Raw genomic sequence first — 27,473 nt, forward strand, 5'->3', positions numbered from 1 at the left:
CTGTAGTACTTTTCATTTGTTTGTGGTATTTGTTGTCCTAACATGATCTAACTAGGCTCAAAAGATTCCTCTCGTCGTGTACATCAAAACTATGTAATTAGTTTTTTTATTTACCTACATTTAATACTCCATACATGAGGTAAAAGATTTTGATGTGATAGGTGAATAGTGAAGTTTGGAGAGAGAAATTTTGGAACTAAACACAGCCCTTGTGACCATGGACAGACAATGCTGCGTGGTGGCTCAGGTGCCCAGTGTGCGATCACGGTCACACGTACAGGCTACGGGATTCCACTGGCAGGACGGCACTGCCGCTGCCAGTGCAGCTTTCGGAGGGCATGCAGATAGATGCAGGTGCTGTGCAGAGCTTCACATGGCGGCGGTCTCCTCCTCCTGCTGCTGCTGCTGGATGCTGCCGAGAATCTCATGCACAGCGGTGGCGATGTCCTCAACAGACCCCATCTTGGAGTCATCCTCCACCTGCCATCCAATCGGGAAAGTGATGCCATCACCGGCTTCAGTTTTATAGAAATGGAGACCCAACGAACACTGGCCGCGCGCGCCACGGCGCGTGCTACTTCTCTAAACGCCCGGTTTGTCTCGACCGGCTTAAACTAGCCACCACGAGCCGTACGGACGAGGGGTAACGTTTGGCAATTACCTTGAGGCTGAAGGTGTAGAGGACCATGGCGTCGACGGTGGTCATGTTGAGGTGCAGCGGCGGGATGCGCAGCTGGTGCAGGCCGGCGACGAGCTTCAGGAGCTGCTTGGGACGCCGCCGCGCGAGCACCTTGAGGCTCGCGTGGCCTTCCACCATCGTCACCTCGATGTCCGCGACCGCCGCCGGCCGGCCGCTCTCGGCCGACCCGCCGGAGGACACGTCGCTGCTGGCGGCATTATTGCTCGTGTTGCTCGAGCCGCCGAGGCTCGTGGAGCTGCTGCTGCCGTGAGCCGGCGAGGTGGAGTACTGCGGGAAGCTGAAGAAGGCGGCGAACGGGGAGGAGCTGCTGCCGGCGGCGTCCGTGGAGCCGCCCCGCCGGTTATTCCTGATGCTCTTTTGGACCTCGAGCGACTGGAGCAGTTGCTCCAGCTCCCTCACGTAGTTGATGGCGCCACCGACGATCGATGCCTGGTCACCCTGTAAAAAGGAACCAAAAGCGTAGCACTGCTGTTACCGCATTGCAAAACGTGACCAGACTGTTAAGTTGGTAACGGTGAGCGATTGAGATGGTAGTGGCACTGTGGCAGTGATCGATGGATCTAAGGTTACTGCTGACTGGACGTAGGCGTACCCTGTGGGCGTAGGACGGCGGCATGTGGGAGCGGAGCACGGCGAGGTACTCGTTCATCTGGCGGCGGCGGTTGCGCTCGACGGCAATGTGGGTCATCCGCTGGGTCTCGATCTCCTCCTTGTTCTTGACGACCTTGGTGCGCCTCCGCTTCCTCCGCACCGCCGGCGCCGGCTCGGGCGCCGCCTCCTTGCCCTGCTGCCGGTCCGAGGAGGCGTCCGAGGAGTGGTCGTCCCTGGACGCCGCCTCCGCCCAGTCGACGTCCCACACGGCCGGCGCCGCCGCCCACGCGTCGTCCAGCTCCTGGTCCCAGTAACCCCCCGCGCAGAGGTCGCCGAGGCCGCCCATGTCGCACCAGGGCAGCGCGTACGGCGAGTCCCCGCGGCTGTAGCCGAAATGGCCCGCCGCCGCCGGGGAGAACACCACGGCCTCCAGCGCCATGGCCGCTGGCAAACGGACGCTCCGATCCCGCGCGCACTGAGGGACGCGAAACGGCCTTGCTGGCCCGCTCGTGCGGCTGTGCCGGCGTGTGGTGGCTGGCGAATAAGGTGACGCGCACGGCGTACGGGCACGGGAGTGAGACCGGCTCTCCGGCGGGTTGATGTGAGGTCGAAGGGTGGCGTGTGCCGAGCCGCGCTTTATAGCGGGTCGGGGGTGAGGTGAGGTGAGCGAGGCGGACACGTACGCGGCACCGAGTGGCCACGGGCCCCGCCGCCGGGCGCCGGCTTTTGCGCTCGGGGGGATGGACGGGGCGACGGGCAGGCGATGAATGATTTTCCCCGCGATTAACCGAGACTCCGAGAGGGATCAGGCGAGCGGGAGAGAGAGGGGGTACGGTGGAGGCGGATCCGGCGGGCGACGTGGCGCGGCGGTCGGGTGGTTTTGTTCGTTGCCGGAGCTGGTGGGCCTAGGTGGTGGTGGCCGAGCTCGAGAACAGGCAGCCAGGCCAGGCTGCGCTGGCACTGGCACCACGGGTGGGCGGGGTTGCGAACTCGATCGCCTTGAGGGTGTTACCTGCAATTTTTTTTGAACGAACGGCATTCGACGAGTGCGTTTCTATTGATATAGAAAAAAATACAAGACTACGACTCTGAGAGGCCATAGGCAGGAAACAAAAAGAAAAGAAAACAACAAACTTGCTCAGTTGGATTGGGATGTTAATACAGGTTACCGCTCAACTATACTCATTGGCTGGTTGGATTGGGACATCAACACGGCCAAACTCTATTCACAACGACGACAAAGGAGAAAAGGCACAACCGCAGCTTCCACCTACCATCGCCCTCTTGCGGCTATCGAAACAACTAAAGTGTTTCAGCGTTGATAGAGGAGCAGAAGGGGCAGACACCACCACACCAGGAGGCCACTGTCGTGCAGTACCCAACACCGCAGTGTTGCTGCACCCAAACCGACCGCCCGACGGCATGAAAAACACCAAGTCCAGAGCAACCCAATGCGCGAGGGACTCACCACTTCCGCCATTGGACGCCACTCTCGCGTGCGCGGGGACCTCCAACCCGCCACTCAGCACGGCTCTCTCGTGTGCGGGAACCTCCAACCCGCCACACGGCACCACACTCCGTACTCGTTTCAGGGATTGCTGTCGAGGCAGAAGAAGAGGTGCCCCGCCGCCCCGGGAATTGAACCAAGCCACCAGACCACCTCCGTGATTCGAGATCATCTTGCTTTCCCCCTTGCACGAAGACGCCGCCCTCAAGCCAGAAGACCGAAGATGTCGCCCGCGCCGTCTTCCGACGTTGTACCGCACCGGAAGGGTTCAGCCGTGCTGAACACCCCGTTGCGATCCGCTGCAGGCCGAGTCGTCATTGATTGTCGTTGCCGCTAGCGCCGTCCTTCAAACGCTGTCTCGCACCGCACTGGAGACTGCCACGCAGCTCCAGGCGCCGCGGAACGCTGCAAGCAGGCGAACAACAGCCAAATGATGACCCTCGGCCACCAACAGAAGAGCAGGCGTCTTGGCGTGATGTAGGCAACCCCCTTCTCCGCACGCCCTCCGACAGAATTGTCACCACCGGCCGAAGTAAATCGCGAGCAGCAGGCCTGCCAAGTCGCCAAACGGTGTCTCTAGAGACGACGCCTCCAAGAAGATCACGACGCCCACAGGCACCGCCGTCGCTCATCCAGGAGCTGGACCGGGTTTTCACCCAGAGACCTCGTGCAGGAGGGTTGCAACTCCAAAATGACGCCCTCAACAGGGAGAGCGACGCCCGGAGGCGCCGCCGCCATTTCACCAGATTGAATCTGACGAGGGCTTTCGCCCGGAGTGCCGGCACCCCACTGCACGCGTTCGTCGCCTCAAGCCGGCAACATCACTGCGGCCGCCACAACCGAGAGACGCCACTGTCACAGCTCCACAAAGCCCGCTGCTGAAGCTCCATCTCCCTCCGCCGTCCTCGCGACCCGGCAACACGCCGGCACCACACCGCACCACCGCGTCCGCCGACAAGCCACGCCGCCGTCTGCGCACACCTGTGCCGCCAGCCGCCCGCACGCCTGCGCCGCCAGCTGCCCGCACGCCAGCCCGGAGCTGCCACCAGCCGTGCGCGCCAGCCGCCAGCGCCGCCAGCCCGGAGCCGCCGCCAGCCGAGCGCGCGCGGTCGCCGCCCCTGGCCGCAGATCCACCCTTGGGGGGGACTCCTCAACGGATCCACCGCTGCGGCCACCGGATCCGGCCTCCGCAGCCGCCCGCACCTCCTACGCCCGCCCGTCGGCAGCCCCCACGGCACACTCCCCGTCCGCCGCCGAGGCCGGCCCGCCGCGTCCACATGCGCCGGCAGATGCCTGAGCCTCCCCACGCACGCCCAGGCCACGCGGCCCCGGATCCCGTTGGCACCGAGCCGGATCCGGAGCCCCGCGAGCTCGCCACCGCAGGCCGCCGCCTGCGCCGGCGAGCACCCTCCGGAGGTCGAGGCGGCCGTGCCCGCCTGGAAACGCCGAAGAGCTCGGGAGGAGCCCCGCCGCAGCCTTCATCGCGAGTCGTGTGGGCTTCCGGCTGCCCGCTCGGGTGGCGGCGCGGCGGAGGGAGGCGTCGGAGTAGGGGCGGCGGCTAGGGTTCGCCGGTCGCTCGAGCCACCGGCGCGAGCGGTCTTTTCTCCCTTTCTTCTGATATTAAGTCGTTACCTGCAAATAAAATGGGCGTCGTCGAAGCGGGTGCGGGGATCGAGAGATTCTGCGAGCAGAGCACGGGGGCCGGAGCGGCGTGACAATACCATGGCGCGCAAGCGATCGTCTGTCGCCAGTCTCGTTCTCTGCTCGACGGCCGGCCGGTTGCTGCAGAGCCGAACGGCGACCGGCGAGTACTGGGCCTCATGTGATCGATCGTTCATCGCAAGGCTTAATAACGTCTCTTGCCAGTCCTTAATTTCTTCAGAGACTCGACCATGATCGCGTCCATCTTCCAACGGAATCATCAATTCGTCATGAACTACCCGTACAAGTCCGTTACGTGATTCCAGGCGGCAGTGACTTGTACGTTACATTACATACGGAGTGGAATGGAGCGGGAGCCCCCTTTGGCTTTGGGTTAGATCGATTCTCGGGATCGGAATTGATGGGTGTCGATGCATGCTTGCTTGCTGTGCATCGTGGCATTGGTGTACTCCTATGTACTGCGCGTAGACGACGTTTTCACGAACAGCTCGATCAACTTGGCCCCGTCATGTAGAGGGAGCAGAAATAGCCGTGTCAGGGACAGGGGGAAAGAAAGCGAAAGGTGCATGCATAAAGTCTCTCTGACACACCGAATCTGGCTGTCACTTTTCATGCATAGCTTCTTTTTTGGCCGTGTTTAGTTGCCAAAAGCCGAAAAGGATGTGAAAATTGTTTGTGAAAAATACTATAACACTTTTCGTTTATATGTGGTAAATATTGACTTACCATAGGCTAACTAGGCTCAAAAAATTCGTCTCGTGACGTACATCAAAATTATGCAATTAGTTTTTTTATTTACCTATATTTAGTACTCCATACATGAGTCATTTGCTATATTTAATGTTTCGACGTGATTTCGATGTGATGGAATGTTTGGAAAATTTGGAGGAGTTGGGAGAACTAAACACAGCCTTTCTCGCGCTGTCAAATGCAAATGGGTAAGAAATGAAAATTTGGCTTACTTTTACCTCTCGTTTCAGCCTTTCATGGCAACAGTACAAGTTGGTGACTCCTGATCCTGAACCTAATTACCTAGGTACACTAGCACCTAGGTACATACACATGGACTTTTAGATGTCGGAGCTGCACTTTTTGGAGAATAATGCACTGCCATATGCATGTTTTCTGACCGAACATCTCGCTTTTCAACATATAAAATATTACAACCACTTGTACATGTTTTCTGAACGATATGATATAGTAGAAAGACGGAACGCTAACTGGTGCCCTCTTGGAATCCTCCCAAGAAATTGCTGATAAGGTATATCAATCATTACTTTACTCTGTCTAATAGTCTATAAAAAGACAACTTGAGACTGTTCCTGACATATGCTGGGGACGAATAAGAACAAATGTTCCCTTGCAATTTGTTAATTGTTGATCTGCACACGTTAGATCCAGTCCAAGCAGGGAGAACGGATGAAACCGCGCGCTCCTCCTGACAAATATATATATATTTCCTACGAGCTAGGGAAACCATGGGCGCCAGAACACTGGATTGTCCCCACGCATGATGCATCATTTGTTCTTTTCTTCAGGTCCCAGAGAAAATAATTTTTGCGCCTATATATTTTCTTCTTTCTTATTTATTCCTCACGTTCCGGCTCTGCCCATGTACTCGTACCAGTCTGTTTCCTAAACAGTTCATTCTGTTCACATCCATTTGTGGACGCAAAAACTGAAAAAGAAAAGGAAGAAAAAATTAGACATGAGACTGTGAGGTACTACTACTACTACTGTATATTCTATCTCTCAGTGTCATATACTGTAGATGGTGTTGCCTGGAGGTGCTAATAATGGTCATGTTTGGATGCTCTTCTACGGAGAATCTCTACAGATGGAGACTGAAATGCTTGTATTACTAAAACTGTACGGACAGCAATAACTAATCACTTGTTAATGCTAGCTCTGCGTTACTTTTTTTACTTTAATACCATTGCTTTGGTCTGGACAGACTGTCAGTTTGGCAATATTTGTCAGCAGTGTATTGTTGTCTCCTTTCATGCTCTGATCGAGGTCAAGCTAATTTCTTTTCTTGCAGGACTAGACTACACAACTAAAATTAATCAGATGTATTTGCTTCCATTTTCATTTGTGGATAGAATCATAGCACTCATCTCTTAAAAAAAATCCTTCATCCCTGTGTGTAAAATCGAACCGCTACAGGTCACACACACACAGATATATATATATATATATATATATATATACACACACACACACACACTTCCTCTTTTCCAAAAAAAGGTTATTTTAGATTCAAAATTTGACCCAAAAATAAATTATTTTACCCTATATTAAGTATGTTTGTTTGCACGTAGAAATCAATTAGTGCCAAATTGGCTAAAAATAAGGGCAAGTAAGATAATCTTACCTCCTTGTTAACCTGTCATAGAATTTCTAAAATAACTTATTTTTTTGGATGGAGGGTGTATTGATGTGGCAACTGTGTTCTCTAAGAAATGCTTTATCCGATCCCATAACAATAATATACTGCAAGGGGATTATATTAGTGGTACTAATCCGATTTACTCGATCGCTTACTAACATGCCATGTTGAGTATATTATCCTACATGAGCTTAAAAAAAATCCTACTATGCTGCAATTGGCACATTATGTTAATTGTGTGGCTCCGGTGTGCTCTTGCTATGTATCGATAAAGATACAACTAAAATTAATGCTTGCAATCAATCCAGGTCAAAAGAACTTCATCTGTCTTAGAGCATTGGATTGTAGAACTAAAAACTAGAGCTATACTTTTCCATTTGATTTCTGTAAATTATCACTTACATTTGTAAGATGAAGGTTCTTTTTTTTGTTGCTGTAAAACTGGACCATTATATTAGGGGCAATAAGCAGCACGTAGGTATATATCTTAGAGTGAGATTTAACTAAAATCCAATTAAATAGAGCATATCCAGGATGACAAAGCCACAAATAATGAAGTCCCAGTAACTTGATAATTATGCAATGAACGAACTAGCCTGTGTGTAATATATTTGGCCATCCCTGTAAAATCTCCATTATATTGATCTTGTTGCACGCCTAATTTTGTCAAAAAGATACGAATCAAGAAGTAAGGTATCATGGCATGCGAGAGTTGGTTCTCTTAGAAATGCATTCTTACCATTCTAGAAGGAGGATAGTAGCACTATTTTGGTTTAGGCGGCTAGTGCTAACTAACATGCCATGTTGAGTAAATTATGCTAAAAGACTAAGAAACATACTGGTCCAACTGGCACGTTACGTTAATCATGTGGTTTCGAGGTGTTCTTTGTTACGTATCACTAAAGATACAAAAAAATTATTCATGCCTTCGAAACTGATTAATTTCCTTTATTCTTGAAGCACTTTGTTATACAATAAAAGTTAGATGCATATTTTTTTCATTTTATTTCAAGAAATTAAATCATCACTCCTCTATAAATTGTAAAACTGGACCATTCAGATTATATATGCTTCCAGTTATCCGGTAGATTTGGTTGTTGCATGGCGATATGATTGGACTACCCCGTGTGGAATTTATGTGGTTATTCTTGAATGTAACGTATATCACAAGCGATCTTGATGCATGCATGCCTAATTTGGTCAGAAGATACGGATCAAGAAGTCATGGTATGCAAGCAAAAGTGTGCTCCCTAAAGAAGCATTGTTCCCATAACCAAAATGATCTCGGAGGAGATTACTAGTGCTAATCTAGTTTTGTCTAATGCTTAGGCTAACATGCCACGAATGATGCTACGAGATAAAAGAAGTTGCCTACACTGCTCCACTTGGCACATTCGTTAATGCTGTGGTCCTGGTGTGTGTGCTCGTTACGTATCAGGGAAGATACTGCCGTGGATACACACGCTTGCACCCTCGTGTTAGCCAGTTCTGCAGATCGCCGCCGTTGCCATTTCTTCGAGAAATTAGCATGCTTGTTTCCATTTTCTTTCTTCTTGATGACCGGCCGTCATTGAAGAATGGCCACACGATCAGCCACTGCTAAAAAACTCCTCATTAGTACCGGGTGGAACTCCCGGTTAATACTGATTTCCCGCTCGGTACCGCCTGGTCAGTATTAAGGGCGCCAGCACTTCGTACCGGTCATAGTGCCCGGTACTAAAATGGTTGCCACGCAGCAGCGCCTGGTGTGGCCATTTAGTACCGGTTGGTGACAACCGACACTATTTTTTTGTTTGATTAGATTTCTATTCTTTCCTTTTCAGTTTCAATTAATTTGTATTCTTCTTCGTATTTGTGGCTGTTTGTGTATTCGTATTCATATCTAGCGCATCTGTATTCGTATCTAGCATAGGAAAGACTATACATATTAATTTATATACACTTAAAATATTATAATTAATTATAATATATAATAACGCACTCCGGATTCATAAAATATTTACAAGTTGTCATGCACATAAGTTTTTTTCGACAAATTTGAAAAAATATTAGTTGTCCTCTTCATCGCTCCTGTTTCGATCAATTCGACCCGTACACTTATTCTAGGATCATCATAAATTCACCGTTTGGATTTATGACCTCATCTATCAGGAATTCACAGATTGATTCTTGAATTGCTTTTATTCTTTCCAGTTCGATGAAGCGCTTTGCCAGTGTCCAAAGTGTCCAAATCTGTCAATTGCAAACACCAATATTTTTAATTAATATCTATATGGATTAAATGCAAGAAATTGTAATTTATTTGGCTCGAGTTCGGTCAAATGGTTGGCTTGGGCTTGGGCTTGGGGAGGAAGAAGGCGTCCTGATATATAGTAGGCGCATTAGTACCAGCTGGTGGTTCTAGTCGGTACTAAAGCTGCCAACTTAGTACTGGCTGGAGCCACCCGTCGGTACAAAATGAACTCGGCTCCATTTAGTATCTGCTGGTGACTCCAGCCGGTAATAAGTTGCCACTTAGTCGTTGCCATGTGCTTCGATGGCACACTTTAGTGCCGGCTGATGGATCCAGCCGGTACTAAATGACTCCCATGGCTACTGTTGCTTAGGCCCGGTACTAAATGAGTATGTTAGTATCGGATCAAAGCGTGATCGGTACTAATAGTCGCGGACGAATGAGCTGTTTTTTTTGGCAGTGAGCGAGAAGACATGCATACACACATACACCTTTCTGTTTGGAACGTACAGAGAAGCAGGTCAATTCCATCGTGCAGCAGCAGCAGCTGCTACACCATAGGTAGGCGTCTACGTACTCTGCGCCAAACGCAATTCTCGGCGACCTTGTTTCCATCCTGTTGAATGTTGATGGCTTCATCCCTTGCTTGAATACCAAACCACCATGCTGCCGATCGAAACAAAAGTCACATCGCAGCCTTGGCAGCATGATTTTTCTTTCCCGTCTCAAGAGTAAGACTGAAACCACACACCTGCGCGCCGCATTACCGGTGGCGGTTCGACGTGTGCAAACAAGGTCATTAGTCAGTGCAAATCCTGGGAGGATCTCGTGTGGGGGATAGTTCGGATGCATGCATAGGGGCAGCAGGTAAGGCGGGCGATTTGATCAATCTGCTCAAGGAAATGCTGCAAGTGTGAAATGCAAAGTTTGGAAGCATTGCCAACCTCTCTGCCGTCCCTGCCCGGGTCCTACGCGGCTACGCGCTCCTAAACAAAACGGCACTTGGCACTTGAGTGGCGCTGGAGGAGGATGCTACCTGGACAGTTCATTTGGCACAGCTAGTTTATGCAACAGCCATTTCCTTTCACCGGCCCAAGTTTATTGCAAGTTGCCAGGACAGTGCTCAGCCGTTTGCTTGCTCGTTTCAAAGATTCTTGCAATCGCCTTCATCGTGAGGACGACCCCTGCAAGTATGCATGGGTCTCCTGTGCCCAGTTGCGAGATCGACATGACTAATTGCTTTCTAAAGTATAGGCCGCCAGCTACAAGCAGGCGTTTTTGTGTTCGTTTGTGGTTGACAAAAAGAATGTCCTCTGCGATTGTGTTTTTCCCATCTTTTTTGGCCGGAGTGTTATGGGAACGTATTGTATTATAGTGCCACCGCAAGTCTCGGACCAACACCGAAGTATTATCTTATCTTATTATTATTAATTGGAGGCTCCTTTAGAATCTTCACATGAATCTGCCTAGGATTTTAAGTAGACACTCTAAAAAATAGAGAAATTATATAAATTCTCACAAAAATCAGGAACATCCAGCCATCAATCCAACAACTCTAATTATAAACCATCGGATCTGTTATCTTTTCTAATAAATTACTCACCTCTGTCATTATAATAATAGACTAAAGTAACCACCTAAATATATATCTAAATTACCCACCTCTGCCATTATAAAAGAAAATCTAAAGTAACCCCCTAATCTTTATGTAAATTACCCACCTATACCATTATAAAAATAATACAAATACCTCCTAAATTTGTATATAAATTACACAATTATCTCATTATTATTACAAGTTACCGTAAACCTGAATCTGAATTATATAATAATAATATAATACTAAAGTGCACCAATATAAAATTTTAAATTACTATTTCTATCATTATTAATATATTTTTTATATTATTGTTTATGCAAAAATGCTAAAATGATATGTCACCATGTATTCATGTATGATTGAAGAGAGAAATAATACCTATTCACAAACAAATAGTTCAACTAAATATATATTGAATACATATGGAAGTGTGATGCAAAATAAAATCTAGTAACTAGATAATGATAAATATATATTCTAAAGTATGTGTTAAAATATTTGATATATGAAAAAAGACGTGAGATGGATAATTATAATTATTGATCTCATTCTTATATTAAATCTAATTAGCCCGTGCGGGAGCACAGGTTGATAGGCTAGTATGTGCTAATGGGGTGGACTAAATTTGTTGCCCATTTAGGCTCTGTTTGGATCCAAGTGCTAATGGGTGGACTAAATCTTTATCTTATTATTTGTACAACAAACGAAGCCTCAACGTTCGCTCTCAAGGTCTAACAATTTCCACGTTAATTGGAGAGAAAAATAAAATATAATTATCCACCACTGCCATTACGAAAAAATTATCCTAAAATACACACACACATATATATATGTTTATAAATTACCCATCAGTTCCACTAAAATATATTTCTATTTATAAATATAAATCTATCCATCGTTCTATTTATAAATATAAATCTATTCATCGTTTTGCATATCAAGCTACATATCGTGCATACCTATATGATACTAGCTACACAAATAATTAACATATTTTACCACACATATATCTTATTATATTACCATAATGCCAAATACACATTCACGATTATATAATTATTGGTCAAAATAAACAAGATAATTCTAGTCTTTGCACTATATTAGACTACCACCTGGCCTGCAGTGATCATGATGAGAGGGTGGTCAAAGTTGGGCTATCGATGAGGACCACAGAGTTGGAGGCTAAGAGCAAGGGTAAGTGTTGCGCCGCAAGCTTCTTCATCCTCCGTGGAGTCTGGAGACTGTCCATCACCTACTGCCTACTGATGAAGTCTAAACGTGCCTGTATGCAGGCCCAATGCAAGCTCAAGGCCACTGCACGTCCAATCTAACCCTTTTTCGCAATCCTCATGCATCTCTATCCTTGCCGAGGGAGGGTTCTTGACATTAGTCCAAAGGTTTGTTGCCGACATTGCTACAAGATACTACCACACCTCACAATTAACACCACAAGCTAAAAAAAAACTAACACCACAAGTAGATCATGAACCAAGACAATATCGATCAAGCCATGATTGGTATATAGTAAGTTCATTGGCCTTAAACATGAACATAGATTACTGAAATTCTGAACGAAATCTTGTACTCTGCACTATGAAGATTTGTTGGCTTCCAAAAAGCAAAAAACTTAGATCGATTGTTCCCCAACAGAAACTAAACCATGGAGGCATGGCGCCATGCAACAGACGACAAAATTAAATATAGTAGCAACATATGACCAAGAGGATAATAAAGTAGGGAAGGTAGCAAAAGAACAACTGAGTCAGTTGAACTGAGCAGTGGGCAGCATTACTGCAAGGGCTGGTAGATAAGAAACATGTTACTACTACTACAACGAATGGTAGTAGCCAAGATCGAAGAGATAGACAGTCGTGACAGGATTAGGGTTGTACGCTTGCCATGCGGCCACATCATTAACAAAGAAAGATTAGGTACTAGTAGCAGAGAAGCACTCTTGATTACTAAAGCAAGTAGCATCTGATCAGAAAATTTTAAGTTTATGAATATAATTAGATAAAAAATACAATATATATTTAGAATATCAATACTAGCCGCGCAAATACGCAGATCATCTCACTAGTTTATCAAAACTCAAAAACTTTAGCATATGTACGAGTGCTAATATGTGCTAAAGTTTAGGACGTACTCAACTTTAGCTACACATGTAGCTCGTGATGCCAAGATTTTTATGCGATGAAAAGGATCGGCCATGTCAATTTGGAAACGATGATCATCAGAGAATTCCCTGCTCGATCGATCATTCAGAGCCCAGTTGGAGGGCTGTGTGGTGCGTAGGCATGCATGCGTCAGTTTGCTCACAAAGACAGAAACAGAGACGGCTAGTGTCCCCAGCTCATACTCTTCTTGCTTTTCATAGGTAGGGATCGGAGATAAAGAGAAGGAAATTGAAACTGCTGCCATGGGATGCATTCCAGGTAACTGCTAACCAATCCAAACCTGCAAGCCCTTGAAAGTCATGCAACGGACAAGCCCGATCGCTCACTTGCACGCACTAGTAGTTATTTAAAAAAAAACTGCAGCCAGCCAGCAGAGCGGAGCGGGTATAAGTAGCCGATCGAGGCGTAGGGTTGGTTTGTTAACTGGAACCGATCGATGTCGGCACGGGACGGAATCCCTCAACACATGCGAAATCCATAGCTACCGTTGTTAATCTTGATCGCCTCCTCTCTGTCGACACTGAACCCCTAGCTAAGCTAGGCGCCTAATGCGTCGAGCCTATGTATGGTGTCGTGGCATGCGTGTGCTCTCCTAGTACATTCCCTAGGTTTTGTGTGTGGCTGAGGTTATACATCACATGATTCCGTTTAGACTGCGTTGCATTGCTTGGTTGATGCACGCATTTCGTTGGGACACGAGAGTGACAGTAGTGCTAGCGAGCAGCAGCAGCAGCAGCAGCGCAGCAGCGGGGTAGCCTAACGTGACAAGAATCCGCACACAGAATTGTTCTTGTACCGGCCGGCGGGGCCGGGTCTGCCCGCGCGCGCGGTACACCGGGCGCTTCCGAAGTTCCGAGCCACACAGTCTCTCGAGCTCGTGCACGCTGGCCCAGCCGCCTACTGGAGAGAACCACCACCCACTGGCCGCCGCGCCCACTTTTCTCGCTCGCCCCCAACTCGCGTCGCGTCGTGTCTGCCCCGGCCCGCAGGGGTGTGTGTCATTGTGCGCTCTCCTGTTCCCAGCTGCGGCAGCGGCAGCGCCCCGCCACTGACCCACCGTGCGCCGCACGGCCCCGAGCTTTATTCCCACGGGGAACGCCGCCGGGGCCCCGGCCCGTCCGTGCTGGCAGTCCCTTCTGGCTATGCGATTCCACGCGCGCGGCTAGCCGGTACGGACGGCACGTGCGGTACGACGATCGACGACGCCGGTGCCCTCGCCGCACGCCGTGGCCCGTGGCAGGCCCCGGCGTCCGGCGGAGAGGCCACTCTCGGTTGGTTCGGCCACCAGTCGTCCTCGCCCTGAGCCCCTGACGAAACACGATGGCTCCGATCCGTTCCGTCGCGGCAGCGCAGCGAAGCAACGGACGGCAATGGCGACGTTCGGGGGCGAGCCGACCCGGAGCCGGCCGTGAGCCCCGGCCGGAGACAGGACGTGAAAGGGGGCCGGAGGCGCCGATCCTTTTCTTCCCTGCCGCGCCGCCTAGCGCAGTGGCAGCCCGTACGCGGGCTACAATTCCCCAGGCGCGGCGGTCACGGCGGCGGCACGGCAGGGGAGCACGAGCGCGGCAGCAGGGGAGGTGCGTGTCGCCGTCAAATTATTCGCGGCCTCCGAATCATGAGGCCGCGGAGCGACGGCGATCGGCGCAATCATGCCGCGCGCCTCGGCATCGTTGCGAGCGTAGCACCTACGACCACCTTGGCACGTTCTACGTGCAGGCCTGGCGAGGTCCGGCCATGCCGGGGGCAGGCAGCGTCGTCGTCCAATTCTTGCTCCCCATGGATGGACGGGAGGACTGCTGGATCCAACGGGAGAGAGAGCACGGTGGCGCGGGCCAGCTGGGTCGGCTCCAAACAGTACGCGTCCGTCCTTGCGTGTAGCTGCTGCTGCTGCTGCTTATTAGGCCGTCGCGTCGCGTGCCTTTCGCCGACGTGACATCACTCCGCTGGCCACGGTAGAGCCACATAGCAGCACAATGATCGACCGGCGCCGCTGGAACCCTAAGCCTTGCTAGGGCTTTGTGATTCCATCGTGCGGTGCGCGCGTACCACGGAGGTATCAATGATGGCGCGCGATGCGGCAATGTTGTGCCAGTGTGCAGTGCCGCTGCTCGTGACGACGCAGATCCTCTGCTTCCCTCTCTGCCCACCTATTCTGCCACGGATGGAGATGTTCGTGCGTGTGTTGGCTATCCCCAGGGAATACGATGCTCTGGCCAGCCAGTCCTTGCACTGAATTATTCGCGTTGCAGAGGACAGAGTTCAGACGCTCGTCAGCTTGATCTGTGCAGTTAGCAAGCGGCTCCAAGTTGCTGCGACGATCATCGCCTGCGACGACCGTACTCCTCTCCGTATCCAGAAATCCACAATTGTTTTGTGTTCATCAAACTCATAACGAATGCAAGATGGTACACATAAGTCCGTTTTTGCAAAAAAAAAATGAAAAAAAAGGACGAAGGCGGAAGACCCAACTTGTCGCATCTCAAACTTTGGCGCGATGTATCTCTGGAAGGAAACGTTTTTAAATGTCCGCCGGCCCATGAGCAGTGTTGGTCTGATGGGTTTATTTAGTCTAGGAGAGTCGTGAGCCCATCCCGTAAGCAGCGTTGGGCTGATGGGCTTATTTAGTCCATCCTTCTCTCGCCTGGCATTTTGTACGGGCTCCTCTAAAAAAAATACTGCGGCTACGCGCTGATAATAAGCCAACCTAACTAATAATCCTGAACCCCCTAAAAAAAACTAATAATCCTGAAATATAAAAATTAAAGCGATATATGCGCATTGAAATAAAAAATTCTGCCCCGCATGAAGTCGCCCGTCCACATTTCCAATCCGTTATCCTAACTTGCATCCTAGTATAATTTATGCGACATGATGGAGAGGGATTCCAAGCTATAGCGTCAGGTACGGAGGTACCACCGAATAAAATTCACATTGACTACGCCACAGCACCAATAAAGAAAAAAAATGTCAGAGATCTAACACATTGTTGGTGGATGGAGCGTTGAACGATTCAGATCAAAACAGCATGACCGCGTCACACTTTAAAACGATTTCAATGGCACTCGCAGAGTCGCAGTGGTTAGTTGTTGGCAAAGGGGTTTTGGATTTCACACTGCAACTGCAACCAACCATCCAAGTTGGACGGTCGTCTCACATGTTATCTCAACCACATACTGGTTCCTTTTCTTTTCAGGGCCCGTTTGGACGGCAGGTATTAGAGCTAAATCACTGGTAAATTACACTTCCTAATCATTTTCCACCGGTGAGCTTAACAGTCTGTTTGGGTTAGTGGTTAGCACACTAAAATTGCGTGAGGTTTGATCTAATACCGGTGTAAAAAAATAATCGTGTGAGAAGGTCTGGAAAAGAAAACGACAACTATCGGGAGCATATATTCCCGTCGTCTGTCAACTCCTCCGTGCGATCGAGACGCCGCCATCTGCTTGCCCCACGCGCCGCCGGCGCTCCCGCACGCAGTCACCGCTGCTCTCCCGAACCGCGGTCGTCGAGAACCCGCCGCCTCCGGCGCTTCTCTTCAATTCCCCTTCTTGCCGGTGTCCGTGAGCCCGGCGAGCTTCCCACGTGACGTGCCTTTATTTACCTCCCGGCCGGTGCCCTAGTGGCTGCCGAGCTCGCGAGGAGACCGAGATGCAGTCACAGATGATGAGCCTGCGGATGCGTGGAGTGGAGCTGTCATTTGCAGCCGGATGCATGCCGGTGTCATTGTGGAGTGTTTATTTGCCCAAAAGGATATTTTACAGAGGGAAGAAATTACAGTTGTATTGTATGTAATCTGGTGCACAAGATATTACAACCAGAAACTAAGCTAATTACTACGGATGAATAAAGTTTCAAAGCTGCCAAACCTGGGAGGCAGCAAACCAGCAAAGTAACAGTGACATCGGCATGGACACATACCGCACACGGGAGGCAGGCCGGTCGGACTGTCGGAGAGCGATCTGATCGCAGATAAACTCTGCCAAAAAGCTTCAGCTTTGCTTGCATATAATGCCGTCCAATCGGGAGGTTCGATGCTTTCTGCTTTGGGAGCCTTTCGGTCGGAAGGTAGAGCTCGCTTCGCTCGTCCTTGATGTGGCGGTGGAAAACGACTTCAAAAAGGTCGCGCCGCTTGCAAAGGCCATTCACTATTTGGCAAGCAAGAGCGTTTAATTTGTTCCATCTGGAGACGGTGCCAAGTGGTGTGCAGCTGCCATCACTGTGCGCCACAGTGTGGACATGGTCAATTCAGGTCGCAAGAGACCTCGACGGCTCGACGAGACTCGGCTTCAAGTTTCTTTCTCTCCTTTTTTTTTCTGGGAGAGTGATCCAGCTCCGTAAGGAACTGCATTATCAAAACCACGAAAAAACTTCCTGTTTATTCGTTCGCTAGCTAGGCTTCAGCTGAAATCATGCATGCGCGCGGTAGAACGTCAGCGGCACCACCACGCGGCCCCGACCAGCTCCGTAGTCCCCACGCGGCCACTGACCGGCCGGCCCCGCTCTCCACGCGCGCGGTGTCCCCGTCTCGCGTCGCATGCGTTACACTGCGCTCCGCGTAGTTAAACACCTCTGCTTCCTTCAAAACCTCTCTCTCTCTCTCTCTCTCTCTCTCTCTCTCTCTCTCTCTCTCTCCGATCCAGCCCCTCCATAACCACGCGATCGGCCAGATCCCTCCGGCCGCCGGCGATCCACCCCTCCCCGGGGGATGCCGATGGCTCGCCGCGGTTTCGCGCCACCGCTCCTCGTCCTGCTCCTGCTTCTATCCACCGCCGCGCGGCCGTCTCTCGCCCAGCCGATCAAGAACAACACGAGCGGCGGCGGCCACCGCTCCAGGACCGCCGGCGGGTTCACGCCGACCACGATGATCGTGCTCGTCGTCCTCATCTCCGCCTTGGTCGTCCTCACGCTCTTCTCCATCTACATCAACCGCTGCGCGCAGGCGCGCCCTCCCCCGCGCCGGCCGTCCCGCTACGCCCCGGATCAGCGGGCCGCCGCCGCCGCCGGAGCCGCCCGGGCGGACCGCGCCGGTCTCGACAGGGGCACCGTGGAGTCGTTCCCCACCGCGGTCTACGGCGACGTCAAGGCGCGCGTGGCGGCCAAGTCAGGGCCGCTCGAGTGCGCGGTCTGCCTCGCCGCGTTCGAGGACCACGACGAGCTCCGCGTGCTCCCGGCCTGCTGCCACGTCTTCCACCCGGACTGCATCGACCCCTGGCTCGCCGGCGCCGTCACGTGCCCGCTCTGCCGCGCCGACCTCACCGTCGTCTCGCCTCCGGCGGCCACCGCCGAGAGCTGCGACCCGACGGCGCGCCACGGGGCGGTGCGGGAAGAGCCGCCGGACGAGGAGGTGGACGAGCGAGACGAGGCGTGCCTCGTGGCCCCGTTCACGCCCGAGTCCGTCATGAGCTTCGGCGCGGCGCGGTCCCACGAGTTCCACTTCCGGCGGACGCAGTCGGCCATGGACATGCGGCCGGACCGCCACACGCTGCGGCTGCCGGAGCACGTCATGAAGGAGCTCGCCGCCGTCCGGAGGCACCGGCGCGCCGCGAGCCTCGCCGGGTACACCCCCGACGCCGCTGTGGAGCGGACGCCGCGGTGGCTGGCGTCGTTCTGGCGGTCCGTGTCGTGGCAGCGGCAGGGCCGCGCTGATCCGGATGCCCCGGAGGAGCACGGCGGCAGCAAGCGGATCGTCCCGATCACTGGAGCGCCGGCAGAACAGCCCGGCGGATCAGGCTCTGCTGCTGTGGACGACAAGGAGAAATCTGATCTTGGCGCGTTAAGCCAGGTCTGATTGATTTACTTTCGCGTGCCTGTAAGGATGATCTGTGTGGTACTGGTACAAGACCGTGCAAGCTGTACAATCAGCAGGTGTGATGCTTGCATCCTGGTACCTGCAAACAAGATTAGGTTCTGCATAGTGTACATCATAAAAATGTCCGATCTCGATTTGAATGCCTCCCAGAATTGTAAGATTCTTTTGGCGATCGAGTAATGCTCCTTAAATAGGCCATTAGCAGTACTTCATACTCCTGTTTCTCTCTGTATCTGCGGCCAGAAATTACAGCACCATCAGTTACTTGGAAGGCTTTGATTGCCAAACTTACACCGCACCGCCGGTCGCCGGAGCATCATTGGCCGGCGGTCAAAGAGAACTCCTTGAAGGATGTATACCGACAAAGAAACAGTGTTCGCAATAGTCGCACGCGAAAGGGTCAGCGCCTAGGCGACTTTATCCCGTAGCAATGATACGAGCATGCATCAAGCAGTAGCCAAAGCCATCACTGGGCCGTGGCCCCGCACAAACTGAAACAACGAGAGAATGGGATGAAAGGCACACACCGGAAGGGAGATCGACAAACATATTTCAGATTTCCTTTTCCTTTATGGAAAATCCATCTATCTATCTTTATCTTATTATTTGGCCAACAAACAGAGCCTCCACGTTCGCTCTCAAAGCCTAGAAATTCCCACGTTAATCGGAGAAAAATAGAAAAATAAAAGTATCCACCACTGCCATTATGATAAAAATTAGCCTAAAATACTCCTGTGCCTAACTAAAAATCACCCATCAATGCCATTATGAAAAATTAGATATAAAATACCATTTAACTATGTATCAGTTACAAACATATACTATTAATAAAAACTAAAGCTACAAACGGAGCCTTCACGTTCACTCTCAAATCCTAGAATTTCCACGTTAATCGGAGAAAAATAGAAAAATAAAAATTACCCTGCCATTATGATAAAATTAGCCTAAAATACCCATGTGCCTAATTAAAAATCACCCACCAATGCCATTATGAAAAATTAAATATAAAATATCATTTAGCTATGTATTAGTTACAAACATATACTATTAATAAAAACTAAAGCTAACAACAATCAATCAAAATAAAACGAAAATAAGAATAATTATATGCATAATATTATTAAATCTCAAAAAATCAAATTGTTATTACAGGTATATCATATTTGAATTGTTTTAACCAACAATAAGACATAATTTACGATAATGAACAGAATGATGTATGGTGAAAAATAGTATAATTTTTAAGTAAGGATACAACGACATGTAAATTTTTGAATTTTCAATACTAGCCGCGCAAATGCACGGGCTATACGTCTAGTTTGGCGTGCTTGATGTTTTTTTCTTTTGGATGGGACATGCTCGCACGTTGTGCTGGCGCAAAGACGAGAAATGTTCTCGCCTAACCAGAAGATGATGGTTACAGAACTCATCAGCGAAACAAGCAAAGCCAACAATAGATCAGGCATTAGAGCCAAGCCAACCTCGGTCTTCACGCCGGAAGCTGTCCTCCCCGTTACATGGCTTCCCTTGAGGAGCTTCTTGTTCTTCCATTCAGCAAAAAAATCGGTGACACAGGCCATCACCGAACTTGCGACAGCTTGTCCATGCGCGTGCTCGCGATTATGGCCTGCAAAACGAAACCACCCCCAAAATCGTTAGCTCTCCATAGACGAACGACATTCAGAAAACACCTGGTTTTTCTCGATTGGATCTACAGCACTTCGTCAGAAATAAATGTGTTGTTGCAGTTTGGGGGGAAGCTGTGTAGGGTGGCTGACCTCCTTTTCCCAGTCGCAGCGGACCGTGATGATGGCCAGGATGAGCGTCTGGACGGCGGTTCCGCCGATCATGCCCGCCCAGATTCCCTGCAGAAAGGTTTCGTGGTCATGGTCGGGAGAAAAGTGGCCGGCGAGAGGGATGTGCTGCACGGTTCACAACGTACCAGCACGCCGAGGTTGAAGAGCCATCCGAGCAGAATGCCCAGGGGAATGCCGATGAGGTAGTAGCAGCCGATGTTGACGTAGGCCACCATGGATTGCCAACCGGACCCAACGGCCACACCTGATGGATGATTCATTTTCATTCATGAAAGGACGATCAGCCTTCAGTAGCCTATTGGGTTAATAGTCGTGTAACTTATGGGCCAACATGGGCTGTTTGTCAGGCCCGCAGAATTGTCGGGCCCATAGAAGAAAAATGTGAAACCGCGCACACACTACTGACCTGAGAGGACGGGCTGGATGCTGTTGAGGAGGACGGTGAAGGCGAGGAGAACGGAGAGGTGGTCGACGGCGTCGAGCACGACGGAGCTGGAGGTGAAGATGAAGGCGAACTTGTCGTGGAGGCCCATGATGAGCACCCAGAAGAAGAGCCCGATCACCAGCGAGGTGACAGACGACACGATGGTCGCGAACCTGGCGGCCCTGCCGTTGCCGGCGCCGAGCTCGTTCGCCACACGCACCCTGCAAGGATCGAAATCGACCACCGAATCCCAATGTTAGCACTGTTTTTTTTTTTAAAAAACCCGCCGTACTGAACAGCTGCATCCTACCATCTCTCATGGTGAACAACTTGTGTGTTACGCAGCATGGTAATGAAAAAAAAACGTGTCCGTTCAGGTACAATCGCACCGCCGGCCAATTACTCGCATAAAACGAAGCGAAACAAAATCGATCCCACCTACTCGCTGTTGCCTCTACAATGTACCGGACACAGTCGACGTATAGCCAAAGGCCGGGTGGTTGAGTTGGCTAGCCTGGCTCGGTAGCGTCGCGCTCCCAGCAGGTTCTGAGTTCGAATCTTATCAGAAGCTAATTTCAGGCTGTTGGAAGAAAAAAAAACTCTCTTGCTGTGCTCGTCGCAAGATTTGACCCATTCGGGCATGGGGTAGGATTTGTGAGTTTTCTCTACTCGGTTAGCTGGTTAGTCTTCCTCTTAATGAAAAAACGGTGGGGTCTGTTTCACACCCCGGGTAGAGTTTTTTTTCACAGTTGACGTATAGTCTTTGGACCACTGGACCCTGCATCTTGCATGCCAAACATGTCAGGTAATCACCGTTCGTTCGTGCTGCCCGCTGCCCCTGCAACATTGGGCTACTTGGCCCCGTCGCAGAGGATAAGCCGGCAGACTAGACGGACGTCACTCGGCACTCGCCCACAGCAAACACCTGAGCAGAGCATCCCTGCGCCCCCACCTTCCTTTCTAAGTCCGGTGAACACGTTTATTACAGGATGGTTGTTTCTCAATCAACCACCGTGACAATGCAAGGACGTACGGGGGCCTTGCCTGTTGGCACGTTTCGCGACGAGAGATGCACATGGTCGCGGCTACGTAGGTAGCGGGCGCTGTGCACGGCCACACGGAGCAGAGAGCGACTGCTCAAGCTCCACTGCTCAAGCTCCTACGGTGCTGTGGACTGTGGTACGGTGCTCACACCAAAGCAAGTGGTCGCGGTACAGTGCCGCCAACTGACAGAAGCTAGATAGGAAAATGCTCGACAACGCAAGCGTTTGACTTCGCACAGTGCGACGCAGATCGAGCGCACGCTGCGAGGCTGCATATCCGGGGTACAAACTAGCTTTTTTTTTTGAGCGGAGCTATCTAGTAGTAAACGGCAACACGGAGAGCCTACAAAGGCACGGGGCGTGCGTGTCAGCGAGAAAGCAACCAAGAAGAGCCCAATGATGAATTTACGGGTGACCCAACCGCACTCAAACTCACGGTCGATCTCCAATATGGCGGGTTCCAACATGACTCCTACCCACCCTCTCCCCAGCGGCTAGCCCCCTCCCGTGATATTTCCCCTCCCATTCCCTTTTCTCTTCCTCTCACTCTCTTTTTTTTGTTCTGGATCTAGCGGCACGGCGGCCGGCGACGGAGATGCGCGACTCGGCGGCTCGCACGCGGAGGATGGGGAAGCGGCGGCGAGGGAGCTCACTGAAGATGGCGGTGGCGTCAAGGCTGCTCGCGGAGGATGGGGGCAGCGGTGCCGAGTGCACTCGCGAGGGCGCTCACCGGTGGCGGCGCAGGGTGCTCCCCCGAGCTCGCCTCCGGCGGGGCGGTGAGGGGCGCTCGCCGGTGGCGTCGGTGAGCTCTAGGGTGACACCTTTTTTCTTTCTTTTTTATCGATTTTTTGGTGCAAAAGTTTTTTTCCCAATCTTTTTTATTTCGATTCTGGATGCAAAAATTTTTACAAAATATTTTTCCAATTTTTTTATTTTGATTTTTGGATGAAAAGTTTTTTCTTCATTTTTTTTCAAATTTTCTCAAAAAATTTTCTCTCCAGTTTTTTTCTGAAAAGTTTTATTTTATTTTTTTAATTAAAAATGACAAAAATACTAAAATAGAAAGAAAAAAAGCGATCGGAAAATCAACTGTAGGGAGGCCTCCCCTACGGTCATCCGTAATTAAGCCAGACCGAAAAAGAGGGGGGGGGGGGGGGGGGGTTGAACCCATGAACTGTCCGAATAAGCAAGGCACGCAGATCGAGCAAAAATAAGGATCCTATGCAATATGCATCATGACCGGACCAAGAACACGTTAGTTTGGTGGCCCTCCGGCTCCACCACTATCTGCACGTCTGTAACTTTGCTATCCCATCATGATGAACATCTTGGAGATCGACAATATATAGACCCGACGGGATGGTACTAATACGAAAAAGAAATTTGCCACCCTACGCCCTAGCGTGCATAAGCACCATGCATTGCATAATACGAAATGTGTAGAGCGAGAAAATTAAACTTACCCGGTGCCTGCGAAGAATGCCAGCGGAATCATCATCTCCCACCCGTTAATAGTCATGCTGCATGCAGCACAGGAGTATGTACGATGTCAGATTGTAATTCCGACCAATGGGTGCTTTACTAATGAGTAACTAGCTAGGGATCGGAGATGTTAGAAACAAAGCGAGCGAGAGAAACGATGAATAATATAATCACCGTACCAGATGGAGAGCGCATCCACTGCAATCGCAGCGTTCTTGAGGTTTCCAGTCAGCAAGATTAGGATCCTGTAGTACCAGTTCTCCAAGCTGCAGGCACGCAGGCAGGCATCGTACGTAATAAAAATAAAAAGAGTCGGCACACACTGTTAGTTGAGGTGCAGTGTGTAGTGTCGTCATCCTTATATTCCTTAACCAGTGTCGTCGTATATATGTACGTACCATAGCATGACGCCCGACGCGGAGGAGAGCTTGACGAACTCCCACATCCCCGCGAAGGCCTCGACGGAGAAGCCGTGCCACGTCTCCGGGCACCCGCCGCAGGAGACGTAGGCGAAGAGCATGGCGGCGGTGGCCCACCACGAGAAGTTGAGCGTGAGCGCGATGCCCACGAGCCCGAACCGGAACCTGGCGACGAAGAGCCAGCTGACGAGGACGTGGATGGCGAGCGCGGCGGCGGAGACCACGGCGTTCACCATGTTCTTCATCTGGCACTGCAGGAACCGCTGCAGCGGGAAGAGGAAGGCGAAGGACAGGTGGAGCGGGATGAACCACACGGAGACCCGCCCCGCCATCGCCGACAGCTCCGGCGGCTGCCCCGTCAGGAGCAGCACCTCCTCCGCGAAGAAGTACATGGGCAGCAGCACCACCGCGCACATGAGGAGCACGAGCCAGGACCGCTGCATGTACACGCCCATCATGTGGAACTTGCGGGCGCCGAACGCCTGGCCGCACAGCGTCTCCAGCGCGCTCGCCATGCCCAGCTGCAGGTGTCAGCTATAGTTGTTAGGCTAGAGAGTTCCATGCATTAAATTCTACTCCCTCCGTTCCAAATTATAAGTCATTTCAAGAATTTTGGAGAGTCAAAGTTTTTCAAGTTTGACCAAAATTATATAATAAAATAATAATATTTATGATATCAATTAAATATCATTAGATTCTTTGTTAGCTATATTTTTATAGTATACCTATTTGATGTCATAAATCTTTGTGTTTCTCTCTATAATTTTGGTCAAACTTTAAGATGGTTTGGCTTTCCAAGATTCTTGGAATGACTTATAATTTGGAATGGAGGAAGTATATGCTATATCAGCAATTTGATGACTTGGCATGATCATTATGAGAAGAGAGAAGAGGGAGTTTCATGGGTATGAGAGGAGAGTTTCATCACCATGAAACCCACTTGATACGATTACCTAGTTCTCTGTTTTTAGAAACTGTGCAATGAAACTTGCACTGAGACTGGTGTTAGTATGATCTCCAACACGGTCAAAGGACCGAGTCTTTCTCCATCCACGTGCCCTAATTGGGGGCGGGCGCTCTTGCCATTCGCTGGCAAGTGGGCCCCTTTTCGCGCAGCATCAATATAAAAGCAAAAGGGGGACGACAGGGCACTGTAACCAAAGTTCATCGTGCCTCAATTTCTTCAAAACCCTAGACTCAAGAGAGGGCGCTGAAGCGAGGGAAGATTCCACAACATCGACTCTGATGACCTTGCTGCCGCCGTCTCTACGTCGTCTTCTCCACCGGACTTCGACCTCCACGGCGGCGGCAGACGACAGCGATTACCACCAAAGTTTTTCGTCAGCTGAATAACTCACTCTCTCGATCTACTCCTAACCTATTCAAAGTATCTAACACCAGTCTGCCACGTGAATCCCGAGCAAGTAATGGCTCTCCCGTGTTTGGGGACCAACTGGGATTGGGATCGTGGGAATCAATGCAATGTTCTGTTTTCTGTTGCTCTAGTACAATTCGGTGTTCAATGTGAACATATTCTTTGCAGTTACATATCTATATCCAGCTGGGCAAAAAGATGAACTTATTTCGTTCTAAAAAAAGACGATGCAATCACTAACCTACCACAATGCAAATAGCCAATGTTGTACTGGGGTCCTTGTCCGTGGAAACTAACTAGCCCGCTGATTAATAATTCAGCTATCATGCATATGAGTCGTTCATGCTGACCAAGCCTGAAATTGACGTTGAACAAAGGGAATACAACGGGTGAACAAGACGCGTATGGCTGAATTCTGTCCAAGTCACTTAATAACGACAAGTTGGGCTTTATGTGATTCTCTGTCGATAAGCGCTAAAAGTTGAGGAACCAGAGGCGCGACGTGCGAGGCCAATAATGGACGCGAATCCTAAACAGGAGCCGGCAGCTTGATGTACCAGCCACTCAGCCAGAGCTAGCTAGTGTTTGTTCATTCCTTCATAAAGAAAATCCAGAGCTCGAGCTACTCCCGTTTGGCAAGGAGTAGGAAGCAGGAGGCAACTTGAGTACGCTATTGGGAAGGATCCATATCGATCATGCCCGAATAGGCGTGCCCAACCATGCGCCGGCCGTCGATTTGGCACTATCGTTGTGTCGTTTTTCAAAATAACTATGGCCGTGTCTTCCGTGGATAACTGTTTCCTGAGCGTAAGGCTGTAGAATTGCCACAACAGAGCTGAGCTGCTGCGTCGCCTGGTAAAAGAGGGGAAAACGGTTCACTTTCTAGGAGACGTACAAACACCCTGTAACTCAAGTGGCTGGGACAACAGCTAGTGTTTAGTGCTACTACTCCACAGCCATCTGAGATTTGCAGATCTTAACCTTAGCTCGATCCAGCACCTGCCACTGCCATAGACGTGCACATGCTCTACGTAGCTAGGCTACCAGCTGAGAGAAAGGATTTTTCTAAAAAAAAATACTACAGACGATCACGTGAACTAACATTGTACATATATATATGAACGAAGTCCTAAACTGCGTCACATTATTGTGCTATGTTAGTTTGGAAAAAAAAAGGATACTACTGATTACTGAATGCGGCTGCTGACTGGCTGTCTTTTCGCGGAAGAGAAATTGAAACGGTATTCTTAGGGAGCCCGGCCGCCAAAAATAGAAGTGTCGCGAAATTAAACGAGCCAGCTAGCACAGCGGGGCATGCATTGGATTCGGAAAACTGGGACGGGCGCCGCGCGGAGGTAGCGGCGGCGGGGCACGTACCATGAGGCCGAAGTTGAAGCCGACGACGACGGTGTTGGCGATGGAGATGGCGGCGAGCTCGAGGTCGCCGAGGTGCCCCGCGAAGGCCTGCGTGATGACGTTCATGCTGTAGGTGACGACGCGGCTGAAGATGGCCGGCGCCACGATGACCCACAGCTTCCTCGACTCCTCCCACACCCTCCGCCCGAGATCGCCGGTGCCCACCGCCGCCACCTGCCGCTCCTCCTTCCTCACGTCCGCGTGCAGCAGCGCCACCCGGGACGCGTCCTCCTCGTCCCCTCGCTGCTTGTCCGTGGCCATCGTATCGATCGAATCAAAGCCCTGCCTCTCTCTCTCTCTGTGTCTCTCCGGGGGATGGTAGGAGGGAGGCTAGCTCTGCAAAATTCGGAGTCAAAATGTTTGTTGGAGGAGGAGGGACTCCTGTCTGTCGGCCTGGTTTTCTTTCTCTCCGAATTGGACCCTGAGAGACCGGCTTTTAATAGGCAAGGGGCCGTTGGAGTTGCGTGGCTGTGCTGGGGAGTCCAGCCTCGCCGGAGCCAGCGCGTGCGCGTCAGCGACGACGGAAGCAAATGTTTGTTGAAACGAACGGGCTGCGCTTCGGCACGTGTGGTCGTTGTTGCGAGCGAGCGAGCTGTAACAATCCAAAAATTTGGATTCAAATTAAGAAATTTCCTTACACGTGGACCCCACCTGTCATACACCCACCTCCCATCTTCCTGTGCTGCACGTCGCAGTAATGGCGCCGACGCCTCCCGAAGCCTCCCGTCGCCGTGTCGTTGCCGTCGTGGAGGCCGATCCCGGTTTTCCGGCCGTCGAGCGACTCCAAGTCGACCGCGCTCATCTCCTGAGCTCGCCACCTGCCCCGCTC

The 27,473-nt window shown here is 50.7% G+C and overlaps 3 protein-coding genes across 4 annotated transcripts; 1 reads left to right on the forward strand and 2 right to left on the reverse strand.

Moving 5' to 3' along the window:
- Positions 1 to 92: 92 nt before the first annotated feature.
- On the reverse strand, positions 93 to 1,908 carry LOC120692552 (transcription factor bHLH94-like). The gene is made up of 3 exons (XM_039975877.1): positions 1,293 to 1,908; positions 662 to 1,138; positions 93 to 480 (listed from the first exon to the last, which is right to left on the reverse strand). The coding sequence occupies exons 1-3, from the start codon at positions 1,728 to 1,730 to the stop codon at positions 370 to 372; spliced, it is 1,026 nt and encodes a 341-aa protein (XP_039831811.1). The 5' UTR covers positions 1,731 to 1,908; the 3' UTR covers positions 93 to 369.
- A 15,542-nt stretch (positions 1,909 to 17,450) lies between these two features.
- On the forward strand, positions 17,451 to 18,866 carry LOC120691629 (E3 ubiquitin-protein ligase Os03g0188200-like). Its single transcript, XM_039974772.1, has one exon. The coding sequence runs from the start codon at positions 17,565 to 17,567 to the stop codon at positions 18,645 to 18,647; it is 1,083 nt and encodes a 360-aa protein (XP_039830706.1). The 5' UTR covers positions 17,451 to 17,564; the 3' UTR covers positions 18,648 to 18,866.
- On the reverse strand, positions 18,652 to 27,071 carry LOC120691628 (protein DETOXIFICATION 27-like). 2 transcript variants are annotated; one of them, XR_005682328.1, is made up of 10 exons: positions 26,606 to 27,071; positions 23,833 to 24,374; positions 23,614 to 23,700; positions 23,416 to 23,472; positions 20,892 to 21,130; positions 20,611 to 20,729; positions 20,447 to 20,533; positions 20,150 to 20,295; positions 18,957 to 19,159; positions 18,652 to 18,901 (listed from the first exon to the last, which is right to left on the reverse strand). XR_005682328.1 is itself a non-coding variant. In XM_039974771.1 (8 exons), the coding sequence occupies exons 1-8, from the start codon at positions 26,903 to 26,905 to the stop codon at positions 20,248 to 20,250; spliced, it is 1,479 nt and encodes a 492-aa protein (XP_039830705.1). In that variant the 5' UTR covers positions 26,906 to 27,071; the 3' UTR covers positions 19,926 to 20,247. The 2 variants fall into 2 exon arrangements, 1 of the variants encoding a protein (XP_039830705.1); XM_039974771.1 differs by lacking the exons at positions 18,652 to 18,901; positions 18,957 to 19,159 and having other exon boundaries at positions 19,926 to 20,295.
- Between the last annotated feature and the right edge of the window lie 402 nt (positions 27,072 to 27,473).

This window comes from Panicum virgatum, chromosome 9N (assembly GCF_016808335.1).
Source record: "Panicum virgatum strain AP13 chromosome 9N, P.virgatum_v5, whole genome shotgun sequence".
NCBI lineage: Eukaryota > Viridiplantae > Streptophyta > Magnoliopsida > Poales > Poaceae > Panicum > Panicum virgatum.

Bases quoted from the DNA above. Each gene is read 5' to 3' on its own strand.
- LOC120692552 (XM_039975877.1), bottom strand. From the start codon at position 1,730: ATGGCGCTGGAGGCCGTGGTGTTCTCCCCGGCGGCGGCGGGCCATTTC. The intron at 1,139-1,292 runs GTACGCCTACGT...TCCTTTTTACAG, and splicing joins CGCCGTCCTACGCCCACAGG to GGTGACCAGGCATCGATCGT. The intron at 481-661 runs GTAATTGCCAAA...ATTGGATGGCAG, and splicing joins TCTACACCTTCAGCCTCAAG to GTGGAGGATGACTCCAAGAT.
- LOC120691629 (XM_039974772.1), top strand. From the start codon at position 17,565: ATGCCGATGGCTCGCCGCGGTTTCGCGCCACCGCTCCTCGTCCTGCTC.
- LOC120691628 (XM_039974771.1), bottom strand. From the start codon at position 26,905: ATGGCCACGGACAAGCAGCGAGGGGACGAGGAGGACGCGTCCCGGGTG. The intron at 23,701-23,832 runs GTACGTACATAT...GCGTGCCTGCAG, and splicing joins GCGTCGGGCGTCATGCTATG to CTTGGAGAACTGGTACTACA. The intron at 21,131-23,415 runs GTAAGTTTAATT...CGATCCTTGCAG, and splicing joins GCATTCTTCGCAGGCACCGG to GGTGCGTGTGGCGAACGAGC.